General features: G+C 40.9%; 1 protein-coding gene across 1 annotated transcript; it reads left to right on the top strand.

Moving 5' to 3' along the window:
* Positions 1-7910: 7910 nt before the first annotated feature.
* LOC138889774 (uncharacterized) lies at positions 7911-8996 on the top strand. Its single transcript, XM_070173109.1, has 2 exons — positions 7911-8779; positions 8831-8996. Exons 1-2 carry the CDS (start codon positions 7911-7913, stop codon positions 8994-8996), a joined length of 1035 nt encoding a protein of 344 aa, XP_070029210.1.
* The last annotated feature ends 1812 nt before the right edge of the window (positions 8997-10808 follow it).

Below are 10808 nucleotides of genomic sequence, written 5' to 3'. Positions count from 1 at the left end.
CTTATCTGTGCAAGGTAAAGTAATTGATATGGTAAATGGAAAGACAGACATGATGAGACATGTCGAGGAATCTAGTGAAGAAGATGCAAATACATCTCCATCAATTGGAGAGGAACATGGTCCCCCGATTACAACAACTGAAGTTGAAAACAGAGTTGTTGATGCATTCCAAGGAACTCCACTTTGTGAAGTAAGAAGCGCTCAAGAACCCCAGTCAGATATGCCTGGTTCCTCTACCAATGAGACTCAGGCACCAAATTGGAGATTCAAAAGTTCACATCCTCTTGACAACATAATCACTCCTCTTGACTCAAGAGTCCAAACAGGATCGAAAGCATGAAACTCACTTGCCTTCTCAGCTTTTCTTTCCCAAATAGAGCCCAAAATATGAAAGAAGCGTTGAAAGATGCAGACTAGATCATAGCCATACAAGAGGAGCTGCATCAATTTGAAAGAACAAGGTATAGCACCTGGTTCCTCGACCTGGTGATCGAACCATTATAGAAACCAGGTGGGTATTCAGGAATAAACTTGATGAGTTTGGAAATACAACAAGAAACAAGGCAATGCTTGTGGTTCAAGTCTACAATTGGGAAGAAAGGATTGATTATGATGAAACATTCGCTCATGTATCTCGAATGGAAGCCATTAGAATTCTGATTGCCTTTGCATCTCATATGGAGTTCACACTGTTCCAAATGGATGTCAAAAGTGCATTTCTAAATGGCTATCTGAAAGACGAAGTTTATGTCAAGTAGCCTCCTAGTTTTGAGTGTCACGAGCACCCTGATCATGTGTTTAAACTAGATAAGGCATTGTATGGGTTAAAACAACAGGCTCCCATGGCTTGGTATGAAAGGTTATCAAAATTCCTTTTGGAAAATGGCTTTGCAAGAGGGAAGATTGACAACACTCTTTTTCTAAAGAAATGAGGGAGGAACCTACTCATTGTTTAGGTGTATGTTGATGACATCATCTTTGGAGCCACAGCTGACTCTTTCAGCGAAGAATTTGCAAAACTTATGGGGAGTGAATTAGAGATGAGTATGATGGGAGAACTTAATTTCTTCCTAGGACTTCAAGTGAAACAATCTAAGAAGTGAACATTGATAAGTAAGTAAAAGTACATCAAGCAGTTGCTGAAAAGGTTTGATATGGAAGCATCAAAAGTTATCGACACGCCCATTGCACCAGTCACTCATCTAGACATGGATGAACTTGGTTACCCTGTAAATCAGACCATGTATAGAGGGATCATAGGGTCACTATTGTATCTCACTACAAGCAGACCAGACACTGTTTTTAGCATGGGTCTCTGTGCAAGGTTTCAATCCAATCCAAAGGAATCTCATCTGAAGATTGCTAAGAGAATACTGAGATATCTCAAAGGAACACAGGACCTGGTCTACTATTATCCTTCAGGAGACAGCTTTGACGCTGATTATGCAGGATATCTGTGGACAGGAAAAGCACATCTGGAATGGCACACTTCCTGGGTTCCTGCTTCATCTCATGGGGTAAAAGGAAGCAGAACTTTGTGGCATTTTTAACTGCAGAAGCTGAATATGTAGCAGTTGCCTCTTGCTATGCTCAACTTTTGTGGATCAAGTAATAATTGGAAGATTTTGGAGTATTCTCAGAATGTGTGCCTCTCTTATATGATAATACTAGTGCACTCAACATAGCAAAAAATCCAGTTCAACATAAAAGGACCAAGCACATTGATGTATGTCATCACTTCCTTAGAGACAATGTTGAGAAAGGGCTTATATGCATGAAATTCTGCAGCACTGAAGATCAAACTGCAGATATATTTACCAAAGCCCTGAGCAGAGAACACTTCGAGCAAAATCGTCTGGCATTGGTGTTGATAAAACCCAATTGAGAACCTGGTCCCTCAATGATTGGCTATAAACAAAGGTTCAGATAAATTTAGCTAAAAGGTATTTTCTAGCTAAGTCTAACTCATCTCTATACCATTACAGGTAGACACGTTTGATGATTACAGAGCAAATAAGCAATTGAGGTTGTATACACTGGTAAAAAGGGCAAAGCTTATAAACAAGAGATCAGTCAGGGAACCTGGTTCTCCTGACACAGGTTAGTAGTTTCTCTGTTCTCTAATGCATAATTCTGAACAATTAAAACAAGTGCCACATCATCAGCATGTCAGTTTTTAGTTTTGTGTCTTTTGAACCCAAACTCCCCACCAGTTATTAATTGACCCATCTCCCTAAAACCTATCGCCCTTTTTCTAACTGATCCCTCTATCATCATAAATACATCTATCTCTATCACCGCACTTCACACATCAATACTTCCAAACTTGTTTCCTATTCTTTCTATCTTCAGTTCACCAAATCTTCTCTCTTCTTCCCACCATGGCTGAAGATCAAATGATCTCTAGTATTATTGAGTCCTCACTAGTCGAAACACCAACGCCAGACTCTCCTTATCACACTAATGATAACCAAAACTCTAGAACAGAGTCACCTTCACACTCCGTATCCTCTCCTACCTATTCGAGTTCCTGCTCTCACAAGAGTCACCAAGCATCAACTCTCACAAGAGATGTTCCCTAGAGCTCCCTTCTTACCTTGCCAGGAAAGAGGGATGACATGAGTATCATAGAGAATGAAGAAAATCGGAAAATATCAAGTTATCCTATAGAAGAAGAGTCAAAGATAAACCAGGTTAAGGGAAATAAAATCATTGACTCAACAAAGACTGCTCCTGAACCCCTGTCCTTAGGTACCTCTCCTGAGTTTCTCATGCATCTGTAAGAAAAGGAAGCAATCGAAAATATGCTATCCATCGCCAATGAAAGGGTTTTTGTCGGAGGAAGTGAGGATGGTCTAAAGACTCAAGGGGAAGAATCTGAGCTTGTTGGAGAGGATAATGAGCTTGTACCTACTGTACCCTCAACACAGAAAGGTGCTACTGGGGAACCTGTTGGAGGACTTGATCCGCTTTTGAAGGATCCAATTTCGGTTCCTACTTAGGAACCCCAGGTCAGTGCTGACCCTGCTCCATCTCCTCATTTAGATGTTGAGCCTTTAAGTGTAATTATGCATGAGACAAGACCTATGTCTGAAAATCAAAAAGAGGATAGTGAAGAAGATTCTGATGACTTACCAATTGCCAGTCTGCCTAGGCATAGAGTAGTTGTTGGTGGAGAGCCCACTCCTATGCGACCTATAACAAGGTTGCAAAAGAAGGAGGCTCTTGAGTCTGCTCTTAAGAACAGTCAGATTAAGTCAAGGAGAAGAAAATTAGTGAAAGATGGCAAAGTTGTAAATGAGAAGATAGTACCGGTTATGAGTATGGATGAAGAAGAAGCGGAGGAACCTAGTACGTTGACTAGGAAGTTATCACAAAAGCATGGTCTTCACAAACCAAAAGGGGGATCTTCTATGTCTACTAAACGACTGACTAGGTCTGCTGATGTTGTTGCTACTAAGAATGTGGAGAAAGAATCAGGTGAAAAATCTATGAAGTCTGATAAAAAGGAGAAAGGTGTTCGCAAGACTACTAAGAGAAAGGTTGATACTAACAAGGAACCTGGTTCCTCAAAAAAGGCCAAAGTTGATAATCCGGGGAATGCTGGGAAGAAAGATTGAGAAGACAAAAGGTACTATGGGGGCGCACATTTGCCTCTGATGTCTTGGAGGAGGCTGGTATGAGACAGTTAGTTGAGATCTGTGATTTCCAACAATGGACACACTTGTTCACAAGTGATGTTATTAGGGTATATGAGGAGGAAGTTCAAAGTTTTTATGCCGACTTGTACAAGGTTGAGGATGGTCACATTTGTGCATTGGTGAATGGGGTTGATATGGTAATAGACTCTGCCTTGCTAGGATCTATTTTTGGTGTGCCCACTGAAGGGGTATCTAATGTTCAGGGAGCTTGTACTCAGAACTTCAGAAATGCTATCTTGAAGGACAGAGCAGTTCAGCAAGAGGAACGGGTTCAGAAGAAGGCCCTCCTTCCTATTTACCAACTGATGTTTGAGATGGTAAACAAAGTATTTCTACCTCGAGCTGAGCAAAGATCCATCACCTCTCGTGCAGACTTGTTCCTCATGGAAGCACTATATGACTTTACTACCATCAATCTGCGTGGGATCATGATAGAGCACATGAATAAAGTGGCAGACTTTAAAGATGGTAATCATGGGTTGTCATATGGGTTCCTTCTTACCAAGGTCTTTGAGCACTTCCAGGTTTCTCTTGGACCAATTAAAGTGGGTGCCAAGAAGCAAACTTTTTCAAAAATCACTCTTGAAGAATGTGAGTGCATAGAAAAATTTGGAGGGGTTTCAAGCACTTCTATTATTTTTCAGTTAATAAGTGATAAAAATAGTGCTACTACTGAGATAAGGCAATTGAAAGCAAGGAATGCTATCCTTGAGACTCAGATAAGTCAGCTGTAAGAGGCACCTGGTTCCAGTCACTCTCAAAGCGAAGAGGTTACTCACCTGACAAAGGAGAACACTGAGCTCGGAAACAAGTGGAGGACCTGAAAGAAAACTGCTCAATGAGCAAATGTTAGCAAATGCTCGAATGGATTTAGTCCTCTAAACAATTTTCTCTGTTATGTTAGGCTAGAAACCCGTATTTTAGCTGTGGTATTACATTCCAATGATTGCATTTTTACGTGCGTTTGAGTTTAAATGATAGTGAATTGCACTTAGTACGTGTTTTATGCCTTGCAGGAAGTGATCCTGAGCTCAAAAGTTAATTTGGAGCTAAATTGATCAATTCGAAGCTTTGAAGTCTGAGTAAAAGCCCAATACATTAAGTCGGGATCGTGTTTGAGGGTCGGGTACGAAATCTGAATGTTAAAAGAGGACGAAAGAAGTTCACTCTAAGAAAACTACAATGTCGTGCTACAAGGCACGGTGCAGCAGTGTAAAATGATGCCTAACACGAAAAGAAGAGGTTGTATACAAAGTGCACTAACGCGCCGCATGGTGCGGCATAGCCTGCGGCGCAGCTGTTCAATTTTCACATAGCTAAGTCCTAGTTCGCGCAGGAAAGGGTGTTTTCATCTGGGCCCGACCCTATTTGGTATAAATACATGTAAAATGCCATTTTGAAGACTTTGGACATATCTGAGACCTATGGAGGCTATTGCGGAAGGGAGAAAACGTTTGGAGCAATTTTCAGAGGAGATTGGCATCAAATTCTTCATTCCTTCATCCTTGCTTTGTAATTTAATTATGCAATTTATTTGGGAAATTATGAACACGATTATGAGTAGCTAAATATTTAGTCTAAGGTTTTGATGGAACCTATTGAAGGTTGAACTTCTTGTTATGTTAATATAGTTTGCCCGATTTAATCTCTATTTGTTCAACTACGTTCTTATTGTAGTTAATTGATAGGATCCGCAATTAGTTGTGAATATTTAGTATGTATTACTCGGGAGAGGGTGCATATTTAGGTAATTGTTGAACAACACCACTCCTAGAGTATATGAGGGATCAATAACCGAGGGTTTAAAGGCGGGATTAGGGATAACGAAGCCATAGGTGCGATCTGAAGTGAGTTGTATTGAAATCCAGCTAGCGTAGCTCGGGAGAGTGCGTCTAGTAAATTGTCATGATTACTCGGGAGAGATTTACGGTAATAAGAGTGCTCATGATCGATAGATACGGTTAGGCAAATCTATATGAAACATAACCTTAAGGGATACCATCACTAGGGGAAATCACAACCTTAGATCCTTCTATTAATTGTTTACAACTTAATCATAGTTAGTCTTTAGTTACTTAATTGCAGTCAGTTATAGTTAGTAGAAATATCCTCAATTGTTATTCAAAACGTTTGGGAAGGTGATTCCGTAGAATTTAGTGAGTTTAACAAGAGTAATTGATAGGTTAATTCCTTGTGGGTTCGACTCTGGGCGAAATACTCAGATTATATTTGTAACGTCCGCTTAGTCCTTTTTATAAGGCATAGTTGGGCGTGATCAAATTTTGGCATCGTTGTTGAGGAATTAACGGTGTTATCAATTACAATTGAAAGAAGTACAAAAATTCTTAGTGTAGTCAGTTTTCTCTATATCCAATCTATACATTGAAATTTTAATGTTTGTTGACTTGGTTGTACAGGTGCATTCCTAGAACGAGAACTGGTGAAGTATTTGAAGCATTATCAGATCCTGAGAAAGTTTTCAAGGCCTTGAATCGGGCCAACCGGAAAAACCAACAACTGAACAATTCGAACCAGACATGGGGGATCACATAGTAGACCCAGCTGCGCCATTAGCGCTATTGGCACCTCTTGTGCCAGAGGTTGCGCTATATGACTGGGCACAACCCACAGCAGAGAACTTGGCCACAGCGATTTTAGTCCCGCAGATACAGGCTGAATCATTTCAAATCACGAACAACATGCTGCACTTGTTGCAAAACAAGGGACTATTTTCGGGGTCACAAATCGAAGATCCTCAACAACACTTGAAGAATTTCCTGTAAATCTGCAAAACTCAAAGGTAGCCCAACGTAACTCAGTAAGTAATAAAACTGTTGTTGTTTTCATTCTCAGTGACCGGAGCTGCCCAGACTTGGCTAAACTCGCTCCCCATTAATTCCATAACGACTTGGGAGGAGTTAGTCAAGCAATTTGTGAACAAGTTTCATCCACCCAACAAGACTGCTCAACAAATTGATGAAATCTTGAGTTTCAAACATAGACCAATAGAGACACTACAAGAAACATGGGAATGATTCAAAGGGATGTTGATTATATGTCCGCACCATGGTATTCGAGATCAAATGTTGGGGCAGCGATTTTACATGGGTTTGGCAGATGGCGTGAAGGGTAATGTTGATGCTTCAGATGGTGGAGCATTTTTGAGCAAAACATGGAGAAAAAGCCAGAGTCTGCTTGACAAGATGGCACAGAATTCGGGGTGGACAACCAGGAATACACCTATCATCCTAGTGGTTCACTCAGTGCCCTTAGAGCCATCCAACACTCTTGTTGAAAATATGGCCACATTAATGACACAGATGAGTATACTCACCAAAAAGGTGGAAGAGTCAGGGAGCAAGTACATATTGTAGATACTACCAATGGGGGCTTATGCACATCTTGCATTAGTCAGCCAATTGGTAACAAATGGAATGCAGAAAGTGATCATCATCACTACCCTGAGGACATGAATTATGTGTCTAATTATGGAGGCTAGAGATAGGGTGGTCAAAATTGGGGCCAACAAAATCAGTCGTACAGGCCAATCCAGCCACAACTCAACAATAGAAACATGGGAGGCATGAGACCTCACAATAATATGGCGCCTTACCAAAGTCCACAGGGATATAATAATCAAAATCAACAGCAAGGTTATCATCCTTCTCAGCAGCAGCATGGTGGAAGACAAAAAGATGGGTTTGCTTGACTTGAGGCAATGATGCAGTAGGTTATTGGGTCAAATGCAAAAATCAGTGAAATAGTAGATGCACATGATTCAGCTATTAAGAATATTGAAGTGCAGATGGGCCAGATTTCGATGTCTTTGAATAATCATCCTCATAGGACATTACCTGCAGACACTCAGATAAATCCAAAAGATCAAGGCCCAAAGCAACTGATGGCAGTGTGTCTACATAATGGCAAAGACTTAGACTTGGAGCAAGAGAGGGCTCGAGAAAGCAGACAGGTTGAGACACTTGTACCAGTGCCCACTGAGCTAGATGATTCAATGAAACTGACAGAGGTGACAGTGCAGCCTGCCCAGGAAAAACATAACACACAGATTGAGGCTGAGAAAGACCGGTAGTTGAGGTGGTGTCTGACAAAGAAAATACCCAAATCATTGGAAAGAAGAGACCTCCAGCACCATTCCCACAGAGGTTAGTCAAGTACCAGAAAGAAGAACAATACAAGAAATTCTTGGAGATGCTGAAACAAATTCAGGTAAATATTCCATTGATTAATGCATTGAAGGAGATGCCTGGTTATGCAAAAATGATGAAGGACTTGATGTCCCAAAAATTTGATTTTCAAGACTTGGCCATAGTGACTCTTACTCAGACCTGCAGTGCTGTAGTGACCAGACCAGTTGCTGAGAAGCTCTCTGACCTGGGGAGTTTCACAATTCCCTGCACCATTGGTAACTTTGTTTTTGCCAAGGCACTTTGTGATTTGGGGGCTAGCATAAATTTTATGCGCCTGGAAATTTATAAAAGGTTGGGGAGTGGAAGAGCTAGACCCACATCTATGTTGTTGCAGCTAGCTGACAGGACCATGAAAAGACCTTCTGGTATCTTGGATGACGTGCTGATTCAGGTAGGGAAATTTGTGTTCCATGCAGATTTTGTGATTCTAGATTGCAAGGAGGATGAAGAAATTCCCATAATTTTGGGAAGGGCATTCTTGGCCACGGGGAGAACTCTCATTGATTGCGAAACTGGGGAGGTCAAGATGAGATTGAATGATGAGGAGATAACATTCAATATGCAAAAATCTATGAGGCCACTGAGTGAATTCGTAAATTTCTCTTTAATTGATGTCGTGGATGTAATCGTAGAAGCTGATGATGAAAAGTTGACTATTGAGGACCCTCTTACTGCATGTCTGGTAAATTTAAATGAGGTGAATGGGGAAGAATTGGCAGAATGGGTGTTGGCTTTAGAGGTCAGAGGGTTTTGGGATAGAACTCTTGAATTTGAGCCCCTGCACTTAGAAAACAGGGAAACTCCTCCAGCCAAGCCATCCATAGAAGAACCACCAAATCTAGAATTGAAGCCACTGCCCGCCCATCTCAGGTATGAGTTTCTAGGACCTAACTCCACATTACCTGTTATTATCTCATCTAGTTTGTTAGATGTGCAGGCACAACAACTTTTACAGGTACTAAAGGAATGCAAGACTGCCATTGGGTGGACCATGGCAAACATCAAGGGGATCATCCCGGCATATTGTATGCATAAAATTCTACTGGAAGAGGGACACAAACCTTCTAGGGAGCACCAAAGAAGGTGAACCCCAACATGAAGGAAATGGTGAAGAAAGAAGTGATTAAGTGGTTGGATACGAGAATCATTTTCCCAATCTCTGACAGCAACTGGGTTAGCCCGGTGCAATGTGTTCCTAAGAAGGGTGGCATAACGGTGGTCAAAAATGATAACAATGAGCTGATATCTACAAGAACCATCACATGCTGGAGAATTTGCATGGACTACAGAAAATTAAATCTGGCCACCCGGAAAGACCACTTCCCACTTCCCTTCATTGATCAGATGCTTGATAGATTGGCAAGGAGGTCTCACTTCTGTTTTCTGGATGGGTACTCAGGGTACAATCAAATCTCCATTGCACCAGAGGATAGAGAGAAGACCTCTTTCATTTGCCCCTATGGCATTTATGCTTTTCGGAGGATGCCCTTTGGTCTATGCAATGCACCCGCCACATTCCAGAGGTGCGTGATGGCCATATTCACTGACATGGTCGAAAATATAATGGAGTGTTCATGGATGATTTCTCGGTAGTGGGAAACTCATTCGACGAGTGCCTTATAAATCTGACCCGAGTGTTGAAACGATGTATTGAGACTAACCTAGTTCTTAATTAGGAGAAGTGCCATTTCATGGTACAAGAAGGCATAGTCTTGGGACACCGGGTATCAAGTAAAGGAATCGAGGTGGATCATGCAAAAGTTGATGTGATAGCAAAGCTGCCACCTCCCACTTCAGTCAAGGCAATCAGGAGCTTCCTGGTTTCTACCAGAGATTCATAAGAGACTTCTCAAAAATTGTCAACCCTCTCTGTAAGTTGTTAGAAAAAGATCACCCTTTCTTATTTTCTGATGATTGCAGGGTAGAGTTCGAGGAGTTGAAAAAGAGGCTAGTCACAGCACCCATCATTGTCGCCCCCGACTGGGAGCAACCATTCGAACTCATGTGTGACGCCAGTGACTATGTAGTGGGGGCAGTGTTGGGATAGCGGAAAGACAAGTTAATGCACCCAATCTACTATGCCAGTAGAACGCTGAGTGGAGCCCAGCCGAACTACACTGTGACTGAAAAGGAGATGCTGGATGTGGTGTTTGCATTCGACAAGTTCAGATCATACCTGATTGGCTCTAAGGTAATTGTATATACTGATCATGCAGCTCTCAGGTACTTGATTGAGAAGAAGGAGTCTAAATCATGCCTAATTCGTTGTATATATTTGATTGTATTTGTACTTGTTTTTATTTTTTCATTTGCTAGTTGGTTTTATTTGATTGATTTCTTGCTTTCATAAACAATTGGTCTGTAAACTATAATTTTGAATTCTATCGGGCCTGTAATAGTTAGTAATTAAGTATGTAGTTCGACTCTTCCCGACGATGGATTTCGTCGACTGGTTTATTGAGGGAGATGAGCCGGAAAAAAAAACAAAAAAAATTCATATATGTGAAAATCCAAAAATATGTCTTTTATTTTAGTTTTTTTCTTTTAGGTAGTGTAAAAATTCCCCCTTGGTTTTTCTTTGTGCCGCGGTTCTTTTTCAAGGGTTTTGCTTGAACCGGGTGTAGTTAAATCTTTTTATTTTTTAGGAATTAAGAATCTTTAGTTAGGAAGCTAAGTTAAAGGATCAATTTCCCTTGATTGCATATGCCTTGAGAATGGTAAGGGCCTTAGTTGTGACACTTAGGCTCAATTCTTGACTCTTAAATAAGTGCCTTAAATCGTATGATTAAAACTGTGCTTAACTACTTTGACTAAGAGTGTCTTGATTAGTCCAATCTTGAGTGAGTTATGTGCCATGTGTGTGTAAGGTTTTGTGTTATTCTGTGCATTGCATTTGTTG

Source organism: Nicotiana sylvestris, chromosome 4 (assembly GCF_000393655.2).
Source record: "Nicotiana sylvestris chromosome 4, ASM39365v2, whole genome shotgun sequence".
Taxonomy (NCBI): Eukaryota; Viridiplantae; Streptophyta; class Magnoliopsida; order Solanales; family Solanaceae; genus Nicotiana; species Nicotiana sylvestris.
The sequence above is the reverse complement of the archived record's forward strand: the minus strand, read 5'-3'. Positions and strand labels throughout refer to the sequence as shown.